This window comes from Mchenga conophoros, linkage group LG15 (genome assembly GCF_057382185.1).
Source record: "Mchenga conophoros isolate Kocher_MC1m ecotype Shallow Benthic linkage group LG15, M_conophoros_male_GT1.1, whole genome shotgun sequence".
NCBI lineage: Eukaryota > Metazoa > Chordata > Actinopteri > Cichliformes > Cichlidae > Mchenga > Mchenga conophoros.
In genome coordinates this window covers 22,189,647-22,208,173 of record NC_140540.1, presented here as the reverse complement: position 1 = coordinate 22,208,173, position 18,527 = coordinate 22,189,647, and the positions used below count along the sequence as shown (strand labels likewise).

The 18,527-nt window shown below is 39.0% G+C and overlaps 2 protein-coding genes and 1 long non-coding RNA gene across 5 annotated transcripts; 1 reads left to right on the top strand and 2 right to left on the bottom strand.

Annotated features, from left to right (window-relative positions):
• Positions 1-1,314: 1,314 nt before the first annotated feature.
• Positions 1,315-3,995, bottom strand: LOC146558314 (uncharacterized). Its single transcript, XM_085248178.1, has 6 exons — positions 3,960-3,995; positions 3,686-3,703; positions 3,090-3,282; positions 2,564-2,766; positions 2,442-2,466; positions 1,315-2,107 (listed from the first exon to the last, which is right to left on the bottom strand). Exons 2-6 carry the CDS (start codon positions 3,686-3,688, stop codon positions 2,007-2,009), a joined length of 525 nt encoding a protein of 174 aa, XP_085104304.1. The 5' UTR covers positions 3,689-3,703; positions 3,960-3,995; the 3' UTR covers positions 1,315-2,006.
• Positions 3,996-4,962: 967 nt separating this feature from the next.
• LOC146558313 (uncharacterized) lies at positions 4,963-10,221 on the bottom strand. 3 transcript variants are annotated; one of them, XM_085248162.1, is made up of 8 exons: positions 10,105-10,159; positions 9,509-9,595; positions 8,479-8,526; positions 7,941-7,960; positions 7,107-7,298; positions 6,539-6,747; positions 6,366-6,396; positions 4,963-5,255 (listed from the first exon to the last, which is right to left on the bottom strand). In XM_085248162.1, exons 3-8 carry the CDS (start codon positions 8,511-8,513, stop codon positions 5,107-5,109), a joined length of 636 nt encoding a protein of 211 aa, XP_085104288.1. In that variant the 5' UTR covers positions 8,514-8,526; positions 9,509-9,595; positions 10,105-10,159; the 3' UTR covers positions 4,963-5,106. The 3 variants fall into 3 exon arrangements, with proteins under 3 accessions (XP_085104288.1, XP_085104287.1, XP_085104290.1); XM_085248161.1 differs by lacking the exon at positions 9,509-9,595 and having other exon boundaries at positions 10,105-10,221; XM_085248164.1 differs by lacking the exons at positions 9,509-9,595; positions 10,105-10,159 and having other exon boundaries at positions 7,941-7,958; positions 8,479-8,517.
• Positions 9,403-18,044, top strand: LOC146558312 (uncharacterized). Its single transcript, XR_014888761.1, has 4 exons — positions 9,403-9,571; positions 11,880-12,950; positions 13,044-16,351; positions 16,815-18,044. It is a non-coding gene; the product is annotated as an uncharacterized LOC146558312 (long non-coding RNA).
• The last annotated feature ends 483 nt before the right edge of the window (positions 18,045-18,527 follow it).

The window sequence follows — 18,527 nt, the reverse complement described above, 5'->3', positions numbered from 1 at the left end:
TGTTCAAAAATTGGGGTTAATTGCACCACATAGCGTAGGTGTACACAATTAATATTTACCCAAGCTTTCACAACAACTTCTACTGTTTGTTCTTCTCAAGAAATATGACAAATATATCCACTGGGTGGCAGTGTTGTAAAAAGACAATCTGAAAGTGGCTCTGATTGGACTGAAGTCCAAAACACCAACTTCATGTGTCACTGAAAACTAATTTATTACATTTATTCTAACTAAGAGACAAGTGATGTCAAAATGTATTCCTTTTACTCGGTTCTCATACCAGCATAATGGTGTCAGGTATCTACCGATAACGAGTATGCAGTACCGAGGTTAACTGAGCTGTTAATTAAGCTTTGTGTTTTTTAATGTTTCAGGCAACGTCAGTCTCAACACAAATATTACTTCAATAATATGTTTTGAATGTAAATAATTCAAATAAATAACTAATAATTATTTATTAGTGACAACAGGACAAAAATATTTAAATTAAAAATGAACAAAAGCTATTTGCTTTATTATTTACAGTCACACTAGTTTCTTCTTTCCTTTTCTCAGTTTGAGTCCTTTTACTGTTCAACCATCACACACATGCACACAAACACATGCAACTGCTGACATTTAATAAAACTCATAGACTTGGGGACAACATGTTAAGTGCAGTAAAAGCATTTGTTGTTACACTACATGCACTGACAGTGAGAGTGAGCGAGAGAGAGAGAAATAGTAGTGTCAGCTCACTTGACCATAGCTGCTCTTAAGTTAAAAACATTTGCCAACATGCAAGTAAATACTGTTGGTTAGCCAGAGTGAAATGCCTCCAAGCTAATTTCACTTAGCCTTCATTTTCCTCTGTGTTGTCTTAGCTCTCTTGGTTACTGATGCTGCTTCTGCATGGCCTAGTAAACAAATTTGATAGTAATAAGAATAGATTGGCCATATCATCTTGTTTTCACTGGTATCAGATTCACGTTTTGAGTCCAGATCTGACAAATGTCAGATCCAAATATGTTTATATTTACATTACCTAAGAAAAAAATACTACATAAAGGAGATTCATGTATCCACACTGCAACACAGTGCATGTTCATATGGTATCAACTTGTCATTGGTTGTCCCGCCCCGTATCACACCCTGCACTACTGTTGTTTTTGACTCAAAGGAAGGGCTTCCACTCAGCTGCTCAGCAGACCATCATTTCATTTTTTATGTTTAGGACAGTTAATGCTAAAACATTTAAACTCTTTTGCAGTTTTATTTACATTTATTTACAGTGGCTTGTGCAATTCAACTCAGCTGTAAATAAACAAATATTTCCAGGATGTAGGAGCTGCACGCCATTATTTACTGATGTGAAAGTAATACAACAAAAAATACAATTCAATAACAGCAGAAGATATAAACAAAATGTAACAGGTCTGTATAAATTACAGGCAAAATGCAGTGAAGGTATTGGTGGTTAAAGGATGTAATGTTACGTAAGGGTTTACTCACACTTAGATCCAAGATAAATTAATAAGCGTAGACAAGCAACAGAAATATGAAACATTTGAATTTATTATTCACAAATGATTTCGTTTTGATAAGATTATTTGGACAAATCAGCAGAATTACGTCATAGAGATGATTTGCTTTTATTTATAGCTTCACCAAGTTGCAATATAACCAACAAGATACCCTGGATGTGTGAAGTGATTTTAGTAAACCAACACTGTATATCAGTACAGCAGTGCACAGTGTTGTTTTACAGGACAATTTGTTTTCATAGAAATGTGCATCTAGTTTGCTGTCTGCATTAATGACATGGCTAGAAAAATGTCCTAGTGCTCATCTAATAATCTTTCTCCTTATTATTGTTATTATTGTTGTTGTTGTTGTTGTTGTTGCTGAATCGATTACCTAAAATATGTGATTATGTACTTATTTCCAACTTAGCCTTGAACTTAGCCATATGACTCCTTGACCTTAAAAAATAGATTCCTTTTGGTTTTGCTATCCAGGGACTGCTCTCACAGCCCTATTTTCTTTTTTATTTCAGGACTGTTGAAATACACAAAGATCGCTACAGCAGTTAGAGCTGCAATCCGAAGTACTCGACGATTCTTCAAATCTAAAATGAAGAATAAAAGAGCAATGAGTTACCTCAGATCATTCTTATAGGCCAAACAATCCAAAGTCATTATTAGAATATTAAATTCTATGATTCAAAGTTTTGAACACCAAAAGACTATTTATAGTATACTTTAATATGTTTAAACTATATATTCCTCTTTGTTGTATACAGCAATGGCTTGGAGAATTAGTCTCAATCCATGAGCAAGTAGGCTTTATTCTAACATGCTGACTTATCAAGACAAAACAAAGAGGGATAATTACTTTAAAACGTGTCCCTTAGGGAAACACTCCTTAATGTTATAGTATGAAACTGGAACAATCATACTTACATTTGATCGTTCCAAACCACAAAACCTGAATAATAAAATGAAACAAAGAAATAAAGTATTTAAGTATATGCCAAAATAATTATGTGTAAACCTGATAACAGATCAATACATTTTGTCATTACCTGGAGAGTGGAAACTTCCAAAAATATCTCTATTTCATTCCACATCTTATTGTTACGTTTAGACTTGAGGAGCTTGCCATCATGAAACAGACAGTCCACAGTGAGGCGGACATTTGGGTTGGTCACTTGTCTCCGGCTTTCAGCTACAACATAATCGGGATTGAAGGTGGGATGCATCACCACCAGTATTACTGGTTTACCACCTGTAACCACAGAGACAACAGGATGAAATGATTCAGAACCATAACATAAACAAAAATTTGGATTACTCCATCTTTAGATTATACTGCAGGACATATAAGCTGAACATTCTTCTACAGTAAACAAGATCCTTCACCTCCGATTTCTTAATCCTTGTTTTTATTTTCTATTTTTTCATTAGTCCAAAAAAGATATGAGAATAGCCCTTATCTAAGAAACAATATTGACACTGGATTTGTCAGTAAATCTCCCCGGTTACTTAGAAGCACCAACTCCTTCACAATATTAGTGAAGACAATAGAAAAACTAATTCAATTTTCCTCACGGGGCATGTTGTCCAGAGCCTCTCCGATGTCCGTTCCAACTCGTGAAACAGCAGGACAGAAAACCAGAAGATAGTCGCATTCATTTAGAGCGTTCACCTCTGCTTGGCCAACATCTTTCAACCTTTCAACAATGTGACGATGAGCCCCATTTGTATTTCCAGCTTCAAAGATAAATAATTTTTTTCCCCGAAGCTAAAGATGGATGAAAAAGAATATTTTAGGCATATGCTTATAATTTTTATGCAGTTTATGTTGTGTGTGTGCCAGTTATATGAATCATGATCTAAATAAGCAAAAACTAAAGGAAGTGGGTGAATTACTGTCAGTGTGAATGTAGCTTTTTCCATGTGAGCTTTTCTTAATGAATGGAAATGCACATGTCAGCTAATCCAGGTGACTGGATTGGACACTAGATCAAGTGCTCCCCAAATCTAGTGAAACCACCGCCATAAGTCAAAGATTCACTCCTCCTTTACTTCTCTTTATGTCTTTAACAGTTCCCTATTATGCTGCAAAATGCTGCATTCACGAACTGTCAGCTGTATGGCGCCATCAAGTGTTTAACAAACGTAATAAAGTAAATGTATTTTCTCACCATTTTCTTCTTTCTTTTCTTTGCGTTGGGAAACAAGTGGAAGAAGAAATTAGCATTTAGTGGGAATTTAAAAAGTTGAACAATTCAGCCAGCAGGTAAATATGTGTCAGTGTTGGTAACACTGAAAGCTCTGCACGAGCTTTTACTGGATCCAGACAAAGTCAAAAACGAAAAAAGAAAGACCACCTTAGAAGAGTGTGTGCATGCACGTTAGAGATGAGGGAGCACTTCAAAGCCTTATATGGTTAGTTAATCATTTTAAAAGTCGACTTACGGAAGAGCTTGATACGTGACTCGTGTCACGGGCACACTGAAGACGCTAAAAGCCCCTCCCCGACCGCCTCTCAGTGCAGCACTTTCACTTTTGATTTGAGAAACAAAGACAAAACAGAGATGAGAATGTGTTTTGAGAGAGAAAAGACAAGAAAGGTAGGAGGTGTGAGTTATTGAAAATCATTGTAAATGTGTGTGATACAATATAAAGATGAACCTTGATAAAAAATTAAAAAGAAAAAACTGTTGTTTGTTCATCTCATTAGAATCTGCAATACTGATCACGACCACTGGGAAGCAGTGTTGTAGAAAAATGAAGTCAGTCCAAAGCACAAGCTTCACCTGACACTGAAAGTTGAAGTAGAAAATATCAGTATCCCCCACCCAACAACTCAACTAACTACATTTATGCTGAAGAGAGACGAGTGGCATAAAATGTATTTCCAAAATTACAAATGTTTTTGTGCACACAGGCATTTTAAAATATTTTAATAACATCAACACTGATTAGTAAATCAATCAATATTTTAAATCTGAGTCACCTTACACGCTATGTGTGTCATTTACTGTTTACCTCGTGACGAAGGTGCGGTGCATCCACAACTATGTACTCTGAAGCACAATGATCCGAGTGAGATGCTACGGTATGACTTTAAACAGGCGCTTCATGCTTGAAAACCCTCCAATGTGGCTGAATTACATCAATTCTGCAAAGATGAGTCGGACAAAGTTCCCCCACGGTGCTCGAAAAGACTCTCAAATGCTTGATTGCAGTTGTTGCTGCTAAGGGTGGCCCAGCCAGTTAGTAGGCTTAGGCTCCCTTTTTCGCACAAGGCCATGTAGGATTAGATTTTTCCCTCTTTAATAATAAACACCTACATTTAAAACATTTTTCTTACTTGTGTTATCTTTGTGTAATATTTAAACTTGATTGATGATCTCATTTCAGTGTGACAAAAAATAGGAAATCAGGAATGAGGCAAATCACTTTTTCACATCACCATATTTATTGTTATTTATTAGTAAATTACATTTTTAGTAAAAAGTAAAAGGTTAATAAGATAAAGTACAGAAAAGCAACAAGACAGGAAAGATTTGTATTTATTCTTTATGAGCATAATTATGATAATACATTCAGCAGAATTATTTCACACATATGTTTTATTTGTACTTGACGACTTGTTAGTGCCTTCAGCATGAGCATGCTCGACCTTGTCTACTTGTGTAAGTGTCACTAGAATGATGACAAAAATGAATGCAATGATGAGTGCTACAATCAGTAGATGGTTCTTTATCCCTAAAATGAAGAAAAACAAAGATTATTAAAGGTGGTATTTTTTAATATTATATATAAAATACAAAACATAATGCAAATGGCAGAAACTGCAATTAAAATAATAATAATAATAATAATAATAATAATAATAATATCAAAGTTTCTATTTTCATGGGCCCATCTAAATCATTGAACTCAGGTGCTCCAATCACGTTCTTAACCTCTGATTTATCGAGTCAAGCACCCAGCCATGCAGACTGCTTCTACAAACATTTATGAAAGACCGAAAGACCAGGTCGCTCTCAGGAGCTCAGTAAATTTCAGTGTGGTACCATGATAGGATGCCACTGGTGCAACAAATTCAGTTGTGAAATTTTCTCATTATTAATGAATTAACAAAGTGGAAGTGATTGGGAACGACAGCAATTTAGCAGCAAAGATAAAGGCCACGTAAAGTCAGAGATTGCTGTCAACATCAGTGTCTGACTTCACAAATGTGCTTCTGGATTAATGGTCAAAAAATCCCATAAACACACTTCTAAACCTTGTACAATGTCTAGTTAAAGCTATTGAAGCTATGAAGCAATTGTATTTGAAAAGGTTGGGTCAATATCATATTTAATGGATTAAGAATGGGATGGGAATCAAGTTCATATGTGGGTCTTTGGCCCAGTGTTTTGAATTTATGAGGTTACGGTTCCTCGTGTTTTGAGAACCTCTGGTTTTTAAGTCTGGCTTCTTTGTAACTTTAGCTGGTTGCTATTTTCCTTGGTAATCTATAGTATTCTCTGTTCTTTTTATTCTTTAATATACTACTTCATGTTCCTAGGTTATGATCAAGTTTAATCTGTGTGCTTTGGTAATGCAATAGCTATCATGTTTTATGATCCCTTTCTGTCTCCACAGTCATGTCTGGTCTGTTCAGTTGTGTTCCAAACGTGTGTCCATTCTGCCCTAATGTCCTCCTGTGTATCTAAACCCTCAGTTTGCATCTGTTCTGTGTAACTTTTGAGGTACTTTTCAGCTAATTTCACAGGTGGGATAACTACATACATTGTCATTTTAATCTGAATGTAAAACTGGGGCAAAAAAAAGCTGTAATTGGAAATTCATGGTTGTAGTCACACTTACAATTGACTATCCTGGTCAGCAAGTCAGAGCCCTAAAAAGGAAGAAGAAAAATTAGAATACAAATAACAAATTAACTGGAGCATTTGTAACAAACTGCAATGTTTGAATCATACCTACCTACCCACTACTTTATTCAAAACATCAATATTAGATAAGTTTTTTTTAGTCAGTACCTGAGTCTCCAAACTGAGAACTCCAAAATGATTCTTGATTTCAGCCCACATGTTGTCATTGAGACTGCAGTTAAGGAGGGTGCCATCATAAAAGAGACAATCCACAGTGAGGCAGACATCTGGGTCGTAGACCTGTCTGCTGCTTTTGGCTACAACACGACGAGTATCATGAGTGTGGTGCATCACCACCAGAATCACTGGTTTACCCACTATAAGGACAGAGACAGTGGGATCAGATGGTTCAAGAAAAGTGAAAAAACATTTAAGTTAGTTAAGTTACTAGATATTGAGCTGAGGCTGTAAGACATTAAAACTTTTCTTCATAACCCTTTACATTATTTCATCCATCCATTATTTTCCATCTACTTGTTCAACTGAATATCACACAGGAGCTTCCCATCTGACACACAAGAGAAAAAGACAACTAATGTAAGTAGGTCACATACAGGTAAATTACAACTTCTTACCATGACATTTCTCGTGATACCAATTTAACATTCATGGATTTAAATTACTTCCCTTTACTTGTGATGACAAAAGAAAACTAGTGTGATTTAACATTTCGTACGAGGTTTGTTGTTGAGAGCCTCTGTGATGTCTGTTCCAACTCGTGAAGCAATAGGACAAAAACCTAGAAGGTAGTCACAATCTTCAGGAGAGTCCACCTCAGTGTGGCCGATGTCTTTGAGTTTTTGAACAATTTGAGAATGAGCTCCATTTGTTCTTCCCGCCTTCCAGACATAGAATTTTTTCCACAAAACTAAAGATGAAAGAAAAAGAAATTTAAGTACATTATTCACCTGTAACATCATTTTGTACTACTTGAGCCAGATGAAGGTGAAAGAAATAACAAAATGATATCATCTATCAGTGGCTTTTTACATGGACTATTAAGGGTGCTGATTAGGATCTCCCCAAATGTGCTGAAACTACTGGAGTAATCACAAAGCACTCAGCTGCAGTGCTTTCATTTTAATAGGGTAGTGTAAATGACCACGGCAGACCCGGTGACATTAACATGCTCTGTTACCTTTATTGACACACAGAGCTGCAGCTCTCCCGCTGCCAGCTCAACATAACCAACAACAACACCACCACAGGACCCAGTGCTATGCTTAAGTCGGTGGGGTATGATTGCGGATGCCGTGCAGGTGCGTCCACCTTCCCTGCACGGCACCGCAGGCCACACCCAGCCACAGGTGGTTTAGTTATAACAGAAAATGAAAGTGAATTAAAACAAGGTGTGTCTTCTTCTTCTTTATTTATTTTGATTTTTGTTTGGTTATTAAAGCTCTTCATAATTATCATGGTAGAAGTATCAATAAATGATGTTTTATAATCACCAAATGCAGTTTAATGAATTTAACAAATACAGTCTTGAAAAATCTACTTGTTTTCTCACCTTGTTCCTGTTCCATGTCTCTAAGAAGGATCAAGAAACAGAAAGGAGCATTTTTCAGCATAATTATCCACAGACAAGGTGAATGTACATCACAAGCTCTCTTTAGTGGCAGCTGCCCTACAAAAGCTATCACTGGTATAGATGTCTGAAAAAAAAAACCAAGAGATACTAATCTGTATTATTATTCAGTTCAGTTCAGTGAGAAGATGAGAAAACCTAAATGTGCCACTGAATGATGCAGGAAACCCAACTCCTCCTTCTAAAGCACAAGTGCGCACTGCAAAAGTTCCACAGCCTTACTATCTGCACAGCAGACACAGAAAAAACAACAAAGTCCAGTATGATAACAGGAGCACCTCAATGTCAACCATATAGATGTAATTTAATATTTAACACTAAATCAACTGTGACTGCATAATTTCCTCAATAAAGTACTTTGATTGTAATTTATCGGTAATCTGCATTATTACATTGCATGGCAGAGAATAAGTAGTTCACAGCATCATGGGGTGAAAAAAGAAAGTAAAAGGTTACTTACAAAAGAGCTTGATAATTTCTTTCAATCTCTGGCATATCTTTCCTCAGGCTGCAGTAGAATGAAATGCAGTGTAAATGAAAGTCATGGTCACTGCAAAACTTTCACTTTCACATGTGCAGACAGCCACCCACTCATCCATCCACTTATCTGTTTTTTTCCTGCTTTTAGATGCTGAGCACTGGGAAATCTCCCAAACAGAAATATTTTCAGAACACTAAAGATGAAAAGGCTTCATTTAAAAAGGGTCAATTGGAGCATAATATTGCATCATATCACAGTACTTGAGTCAGATGATTTCATTTGATATTAGTGCCTTTTTTAAGTGAGCTACAAAGTGCCTTGGATACTAGGACCCAAAATTAGCTAAAATCACAGAAATAATGACGAAGGACTGTGATGGAGTGATTTTGACAAAAGTTGTCATTGTTGTGCTTAAAACTGTAAACCTTGTCCTAATCTGCATGTTCAGCTATTTTTCTGTCCCTCCCCGACATCTAGGATGGTGGGGGATGGTAATAGCTATAGTGTTTAACTGCAGGCACATTGCATGTAAAGGTTCTGGTTTCTTTATTTAGAAGGAATGTTTACTTCCTGCCATTTATGGGCTCACCTGTGCTTGTATATGGTGGACCATTAAAGGGGTTAAGCGATATATGGGGGGTGAGGGAAGGTGACCCTTTTATGACTATAGATGTTGTTAAACGGCTGTAACCACATATGACTAGCAGGAAGTCATGTATACAGAGTCACGTACACACACATGCACTCACATGCTCATACGTGCATACAGTCACACACACAGTGCCTTAACTTAGTGGTTCCCAAACTTTTTTTGCTGGGCCCCCCTTTGTTCTACAAGAAAAATATTGCCCCCCCCCCCCCCCCTCTCTCTCGCACACGCGCTAACACATCCTCCAACCACACACACCCATATTTTGCTCCATTGCGGTTTATTTCACACCTCAAACATTTAGTAAACAATTTAGCAAATACAAGTAATTCGCAGGTAGTAAGAAAATAAACTACTAACTCTTTTACGCTACGTCCGCAGCTGTTTCGTCCACACGTATGAGTTCATCACGCAACCTTAAAGGTATGTGCCTTTTTCCACGTCACGCTGTGCGCCACGTTATTGTTTACAGGAGATGAATTGCAGAATGGCAGATAGTCAGATTAACAGTATTTTGTCTCTATCTTCAGGTTTTACACGCTTACATATAAACAAGCAGTTACTGTCCCTCCATTTAGAAAGGCAGAGGCGTCACGGTGTGATTATTTTACATGTAGTTTTTTTTCCTGTGTAATAACATTGTTATCAATACATTTTTCAAAAAATGCCTCTCTGTGCAAAATGGGTTTAAAAACATAAACAACTGTGGGATGCTGTTTGTCCGTGATTTGAACCGAGGGAGCAAATCGTGGCAGGATCAGCCTGATATTATTTGTATCCCACTGTAACTTTACTGTATAAAGAGCTAACATCTCTAAAATGTCAGGAGTAGCTATTTATTACAACAAGTGTTTGTGAACTAAAAATCAAGAATGTGGGATACTGTTTGTCCGTTTTTTGAAGAGCCCAGCGCTGCTCTCGACGCAGGGAAAACCAATTCTGCAGGGGAGACCTACCTCGGCACTTGTGCAGGTGAAGCCAAAGGGAAGATTTGCTTCACCATATTTTCTAGTCTTTGGCTTAGAATGAAGTTGGTTTGGAAACATATTCAGCTATGCTTCATCTCCTGCTTTGCTTGTGTGGGCGCCCCATGCATTCAGTGTCCAAGCGTTGTTTTGTTTTTTCCCTTTTCATGCCGCGCCCCCCCTGCAATGGCTCTGCCCGCCCCCCCCCCCCCCCCCCCCCCCCCTAGGGGGCGGGCCCCACACTTTGGGAAATGTCTCCCTTAACTCTTTTACAATGGGGTGTTTCTGTAACTGATATCTCTGAATAAAAGGCTGCGAGGGGACACTGTATTTTTTTAAGTTGGCTGAGATCAGGTGGGGAGTTTGTAGCTCCAAGATCCTGACCAGACCGGCTTCTCTTGCAAGTTAAAATGGACTGAGCTCTGAGTGTCTTGCTTTGTTCACGGGGATAAGTCTCTGAGTCACCGAGGCCAGCGAGTGCAGACCTAACAGACTGACTCTATCGAAGTACTTTCACTTTATATGTTAAGTTTCACTTATTAAAGAAAATGAAATTGAGGCAAAACAGAGTGTCTTTTCCCCTTCTTTCTCTGCATATATTTTAATCCCCACTTTTAACAGTAGAATATCAGAATCAGAATCGTGTTTATTGGCCAAGTATATGTGCAGACACATACAGGGAATTTGGTTCCGGTAGATGGAACACACACACACACACACACACACACACACACACACACACACACACACACACACACACGTGTCTATATATACACATTACACATACATACACAAAGCTGTGTAAACCAACTATAAATAACAAATCTAAACTTATATACATAAAATACAGAAATGAATGAGGTGGAATGAATACTGCAAAATGTACATAAGGTGCAGCTGCAGTCTGGCAGTGGGAGCAGTGTGACAGGTCAACTGTTAAGAAGGGAGATGGCGAGGGGAAAGAAACTGTTCCTGTGTCGGGTGGTCCTGGTCTGCAGGCTTCTGTACCGTCTGCCAGAGGGCAGCAGATCAAAAAGTCTGTGTGCAGGGTGTGAGGGGTCTGTGATGATTTTCCCTGCCCGTTTCCTGGTTCTTGAGAGGTACAGATCCTGGATGGAGGGCAGGGGGGTGCCGATGATCCTTTCTGCTGCCCGTACAGTCTGCTGCTGTCTGCTCCTGTCCTGTTTAGTGGCTGCTCCATACCAGACTGTGATGGAGGAGCACAGGACAGACTCAATGACCGCAGTGTAGAACTGGATCAGCAGCTCCTGTGGAAGACTGTACTTCCCCAGTTGTCTCAGGAGGTACATCCTCTGCTGGGTCTTTTTGAGTATGGCGTTGATGTTGGTCTCCCACTTCAGGTCCTGGGAGATGGTTGTACCCAGGAACTTGAAGGTCTTCACAGTTGACACAGGGCTGTCTGATATGGTGAGGGGGAGCAGAGTTGAGGGATGTCTCCTGAAGTCCACTGTCATCTCTACAGTCTTAAGAGTGTTCAGCTCCAGATTGTGCTGACTGCACCAGAGTACCAGCCGCTCAACTTCCTGCCGGTATGCAGACTCATCACCATCTTAAATGAGGCCAATGACGGTGGTGTCATCTGCAAACTTTAGGAGTTTGACAGCCAAGTTCTTGGAGGTGCAGTCGTTAGTGTAGAGGGAGAACAGTAGTGGTGAGAGGACACATCCTTGGGGGGCACCAATACTGAGGGACCGGGTTTCAGAGGTGATCTCCCCCAGCCTCACTTGTTGCTTTCTGTCTGTCAGGAAGCTGGTGATCCACTGACAGGTAGCTGGTGACACGCTGAGCTAGGAGAGTTTGGAGGAAAGAAGTTCAGGCACAATGGTGTTAAAAGCCGAACTAAAGTCCACAAACAGGACCCTGGCATAAGTTCCCGGGCGGTCAAGGTGTTGCAGGATGTAATGCAGCCCCATGTTCACTGCATTATCCACCGACCTGTTTGCCCGGTAAGCAAACTGCAGAGGGTCCAGCTGGTGGCCTGTAATGTCTTTCAGATGGGAAATATTACAGTGTCTCTCATATTTCTACATCATCAGCATTACTGATGAGACACAAGCTCCAGTTATACAAACTTATGAATGATTCATTATTTACTCTATAAGGTACCAAGCTTTAACCAACATTTAAAATAAATAACAGACTGAAATTCTATTTGTCATTTTATTCTCAAATAATAGAGTGATAAAAGTATCTGATTTGGTTATTAAAACACTAAAACCATATAGAGAGACTGTATTGATCTGACCATAATGGAAAAACCCATACTGGGTGTCATCTATCTAACCAACGTAAGATACAAAAACCTTTATAGAGTGAATATCATAAATGTATCTGTGACTCTGGTCTGTAAGTTAAAGTTTACTTATACGATTAGAACAATTGTTAGAAATAAATACAGATCGGATACACAAATCTGAAGGATTTATATTTATTTTTCACAATATACGTAATCACAATCATATGTAACACAATCAGCACAAAGCAGTATTATTTACATGGAATTTTGTTTCTGTTTAAAATTTCACGAGTCCTATTCTGTCAGTGTCCATGAGCGGTTGTGGACTCGTTTTATATTATGCATGTTTGCTGCACTCTGCTGCTGTTTTTGTCTTCTCCATGCTTGTGTATATATAGGCAAGTGGGTGTGTGTATGGGTGTGGATGAGCACTGGGGATCAGGCAGGCCTGGTAGGTGTGTCCCGTCTGGAAGCTGGCCACACCTGAAGCGGACGAGTACACACACCTGCAGCTAATGAAGCCTTGTCAGGGGAGCTACTTGAGAGTGTGGCTGAGCGCTCCTCAGCGCGGGATAATTGTGTGAGATGCTACGTTAGTCTTAAAGCTCAGTAAAGTTAGTATGTGTATGCATGCAGCTGTATTGTGTCTTAACGGCTGCTTCTGTTTCCCCAGGAGACGTGTAGAACACCAGACAGCAGCCAGCACGGGGAGTGCTGAGACACCGGAGCGGAGAGCACAAAGACAAAGACTTTTCGGGGAAGACACGACACGGAAGTAAAGGGAAAGCACGGAGATTTATTATCATTTATCGCACTGTAAATAAACGCACCGTTTGCAGTGCGTTTTATTTCCCCCCACATCCCCACGGCTTGCCCTGGCAAACCGTGACATATTCACGCTCATGTCTCCTCACTTAGACTCACATTTGTACATGAACCTTGATGGAAAAACAAAACAAAAAAACAAACAAACAGTTGTTTGTTGTTCTCATTAGACTCTGCAATACAGATTATGACCACTGGGAGGCAGTGTTGTTTAAAAAAATGAAGTCAGTCCAAAGCACAGGCTTCACATGACACTAAGCGTTGAAGTGGGAAAAAATGCAAGATTCCCCACCCAACAACTCAACTATATTTATACTGAAGAGAGGCTAGTGACATAAAATGTATTTCCAAAATTAGCTGCTCAGTTAAAGATGAGCTGCCATGATGTAACTGACTGGTTAACGATGTGTTATGTTAAAGTCTAAATGTGTGCAGTATCAAACAACCACCATCAAACAACGTCCATCGTGTCTCACTGTTTGGAAGTGAGAGTTGATGGACAAGAGCTGGCTCTGAATGAGAAACACATGCTCATATGATATCGAGTTGTTAATCATACAATAGGCCAGTCGTAAAGCATGCTTTGCTTTGTGTCTCTAAGGCAATGATTAAGCTCAGCTGACACCATAAACAAGTGCTCTTTTACTCATTTAAAGTCGGCCTAAAGTTTGTTAGGCCAACATAAAAGTTTTGGGTCTCCACTGAGAGTCACAAAAATTTAACAGGCTGTTCACAGAGATCCTCACCATCGGACTAACCCAAATATGCTCTTCCACTTTGTGATTGTGTATGCAAATGTTTTTGTACACACAGGCATTTTAAAATATTTTAATAACATCAACACTGATTAGTAAATCAAAAATATACAACTCAACAAATAAATATTTTTGCAATGTTTTAAATTGAGTCACCTCACACGCTATGTGTCATTTACTGTTTACCTCATGATGAAGGTGTGGAGCATCCATGTCTATGTACTCTGGCTGTGGGGAAGGAGTCCAAAACAAGTCAATGAAGCTCATTTCTGTACGACGACAGCCATATTGAAGGGACTTGTTGAGGATAACGTTATTAATGACTCAGGCACTTTAGAATTCAGTCAAACTGTTTATCAGAGGGAAAGTGTGATTTTTAGGACACTTGAACCTAAGATTAGCTGGCATATTATTAGTTTATCACCACCTGTTGTTTAGTCGCACAAATCACCCTTGTCAGCTCTCTGGAGACTTTTAATTGTGACAATAACGGGAATAAATAAGCATCTTGGAGCATGCTTTGGTGTGTTCGAGCCCTAACTTCAGTTCAGGAGATTAAGTTCGAGGTGAGAAGAAAAAGGGGAAAGAGAGCATCAGTGGTGGAGTAGATGAAGAAAAGGAGGAGAAAATGATGGGAAAGAGAATCATCATCATCATCATTTATTTATTTATATAGCACCTGGTAGACCAAAGTGCTGTACAATACTAATATGCACATAGTAATAAAACCAGACATAGCAATAAAAATAAAAAAATTAAAAAAATCAGTTACCCACAGAGTTAAAAGCCAGGGAATAAAAATAGGTTTTTAATAAAGACTTAAAAACTGTCACTGATGTAGCCTGTCTAATATGGAGAGGAAGGTTATTCCAAAGCATCGGCGCTGCAACAGAGAACGCTCAGTCTCCTCTAAGCGTGACAAAGTGCCCTGCCCAACCCCTATTAAAAGAGAATTGCAATAATCTAAACATGAGGTAATAAAGGCATGAATAACACTTTCCAGGTCACGCTTGGAAAGAAAGGGCTTAACCTTTGATAAACGTCTGAGGTGATAAAATGCTGATTTTACCACCCCGTTTACATGGTCATCAAAGGTGAGTGCAGAATCAATTTTAACTCCGAGATTTGTGATCGAACTCTTTAGTTGGGAAGTCAAAGCTGCAAGATCAACATCCGGAGTATGAGAAGAACGATTTGGGCCAAATAAAATTGCTTCTGTCTTCCGATCATTAAAATTTAAAAAGTTTTTTTGCCATCCATGCTTTGACATCAGTAAGGCCGTCAAGCAGAGGTCCAGTTGGGAGACTATCAGAATGACTAAAAGGTAAGTAGAGCTGGCAATCATCTGCATATAGATGGAATGGCACTTTATGTTTCCGGAAAATCGCACCAAGAGGAAAAAGGTACAAGGAAAACAATAATGGCCCAAGAATAGATCCCTGTGGCACGCCCCAAAGCAGAGGGGCCACAGAGGATGAAGCCGACCCCAACTTAACACAAAAGGTCCTATTTAAGAGATAGGACTTTAACCACAAAAGTGCTGAACCAGAAATTCCCACACAGTGCTGTAAGCGGGAGATCATAATAAGTAAAGACCATTAGAAATAGATGATGGAAACTACAAGTGTGTAAATTCTAAATGCTCATATATAGTTTAAAAAAGCTGATTTTCAATTAAAACTAAGTTTTAATCCACACTTAACAGCAGCTTTTTAGCTTCATATTTCAAAGACCTTTTGCAGCCAGAGGCTGTCCCCTCTCAGCTGGTCATTAGGAAAAGTGAAGGTTTAACTAATCTTTCAGACCCTCTATGCATTTTACTAACTTGTATGGACACAACATATAATATGGATACAATTTTCTCATGCAGTTCTATTTTGGTACATTTTTATTATCTCTAGTCATTAAATGATATGATAATGTTTCGAACTGAGTGTGTGGTGTTTTTTCCACGCTGTTTTGACTCCACGGTGTCCGCCCCTTCAGAGTCGAGCTCGGTCCACACCTGCCTCCCTCACCTGTTTATCGCTGGCAATCAGCAGGAGGGATATTTCAGATCAGCGTCTCCCCCAATTATTTCCCAGTTCATCAGCTACACTATGGTGGTATCAGGCCTCTTAGAAATTCCTTGTTTCTTGTGTTCATTATTTGTACTTACCTTGTTATCTTCTCATTCCACACAGCCACAATATGATTCCATGCTACCTTCTGCTACTTACCTCTTTCACATGCTGGTCACCTTATGAAGATCTCCTCAGATTTTGGGATCACATTTTCTCTGGACTCACTAACACTCACCGTGGTCGCCTGCCTGTCCTCCTGCCTGCCGGCTCATCCACAACACTGGAACTCAGGTTGCAGGAGAACCTGCTCCTCTTGAGCTTCTTGCCTCCACTCACAAGTAAGCTACAGCACTAAAGTATTATTCCTTTCCTTTCCTAGCCCACTCAGACCATTAACTGACTTCTCCCTCAGTTTCAGTACCTTCCCCTCCTGAGACTCGTACTCCCCCTTTTCACGGCCAATCCCTGTGTTCACTCACGTTTCACCATTGAAATTCTGTGTTCCTGAAATAAACCACTGAAAACGTATTTTTGCTCCACATTGTGTTTTGCATTTGGGTCCAAACTTTGTACCGGCCACCTGGCCGTAACAGATAACTTATGTAAATTGTGGAGCTTGATTACTCCAGTAGTTTCAGCACATTTGGGGAGATCCTAATCAGCACCCTTAATAGTCCATGTAAAAAGCCACTGATAGATGATATCATTTTGTTATTTCTTTCACCTCCATCTGGCTCAAGTAGTACAAAATGATGTTACAGGTGAATAATGTACTTAAATTTCTTTTTCTTTCATCTTTAGTTTTGTGGAAAAAATTCTATGTCTGGAAGGCGGGAAGAACAAATGGAGCTCATTCTCAAATTGTTCAAAAACTCAAAGACATCGGCCACACTGAGGTGGACTCTCCTGAAGATTGTGACTACCTTCTAGGTTTTTGTCCTGTTGTTTCACGAGTTGGAACAGACATCATGGAACACAACTGAACAGACCAGACAGGACTGTGGAGACAGAAAGGGACCATAAAACATGATAAATATTGCATTATCAAAGCACATAGATTAAACTTGATCATATGTCGAACTCCAGGCCTTGAGGGCCGATATCCTGCAGCTTTTAGATGTGTCTTTGATCCAGCACAGCTGATTTAAATGGTTATATTACCTCCTCAACATGTCTTGAAGTTCTCCAGAAACCTGGAGAACTTCATTTGATCATCAATTGAAATCATTTGATTAAGGTGTGACCCAGGGTGATATCTAAAACCTGCAGGACACTGGAGTTCGACACCCCTGATCTAGGAATATGAAGTAGAATATAAACAGAAACAAATGAACAGAGAATGCAATAGATAACAAAGCAAAATAGCAACCAGCTAAAATTACAAAGAAGCCAGACCTAAAAACCAGAGGTCCTCAAAACACAAGGAACCGTAACCTCATAAATTCAAAACACTGGCCAAAGACCCACATATGAGCTTGAGTCCCATTCCATTCTTAATCCATAGGATTCAATATGATATTGACCCAACCTTTGCAAATATAATTGCTTCATAGCTTCAATAGATTTAAATGGACATTGTACAAGGTTTAGGAGTGTGTTTATGGGAATTGTTGACCTTTAATCCAGAAGTACATTTGTGAGGTCAAACACTGCTGTTTGATGAGAAGGCCTGACTCCCAGTCTGCACTCTACAGTTGTTCTATTAGGTTGAGGTCAAGACTGTGTAGGTCAGTCAATTTCTTCCACACCAAATTTGCTCATCCATGCCTTTATGGTCCCTGTCATGTGCACTGGTGCAGAGTTATGTTGGAAGAGATTGAAGCCATCACTAAACTGTTTCCACAAATTTCAGAGCATAAAATTGCCCAAAGATTCTATCAAACAACCCCACACCATAACCCCCTCCACCAAACAAAAACATAATATTCCAGAAACACCCTTTGCCGATCCGATCAGCTGTTCGTAACACTTCTCACATTGAAACAGACGTCAGCGCGAACGATTGCATGTCCGCCATTTCCTGCCCGAAACCGGATGTAACGTAATTTTCACAAAAGTAGTTTTTTATTTGTAGGCCTTAAAAGCCTATACTGGTGTTTTTTTAAGTCATGTTTGACTTTATGCTTTTCTGAATAGTTTCTGGGATGCTTAGAACTCAAATTGCACTGCTGGAAATAGTTTATTTTGATGCACATGCTGTTTTCTTTGGAAATTTGCATCATAGGATTGTTTTTTGTTTTTCCTGCAGTAAAAATTGGTGTATCTCAAAAATAAAACTATGAAGACACTTAAAATAAATTTCCTGTTGTAAACTATTTTTTGCAACTTTTTTGTATTTTAAGTTTTGAGGGATAAACCTCTTAAATTTCTCCAAGTAGAAATATATGCAAAAAAAAACAAAAGCGATTTTTATTTTTTTGTAGTTTATTGCACTGTTTTGCAATTAATGTAGTTACTATGGACTTAATACATGCATATTATTAGAATATGGGCTATAACAGTTGTATTGATGTA

Coding starts and splice junctions, on each gene's coding strand:
- LOC146558314 (XM_085248178.1), bottom strand. Junction 2,767..3,089: donor GGCTCTGGACAACATGCCCC/GTGAGGAAAATT, acceptor CTGTGGTTACAG/GTGGTAAACCAGTAATACTG. Junction 2,108..2,441: donor GTGGTTTGGAACGATCAAAT/GTAAGTATGATT, acceptor TCTTCATTTTAG/ATTTGAAGAATCGTCGAGTA.
- LOC146558313 (XM_085248161.1), bottom strand. CDS start 10,151: ATGGTGAAGCAAATCTTCCCTTTGGCTTCACCTGCACAAGTGCCGAG. Junction 8,527..10,104: donor TCACCTGCACAAGTGCCGAG/GTAGGTCTCCCC, acceptor ATTCTACTGCAG/CCTGAGGAAAGATATGCCAG. Junction 5,256..6,365: donor GCTGACCAGGATAGTCAATT/GTAAGTGTGACT, acceptor TCTTCATTTTAG/GGATAAAGAACCATCTACTG.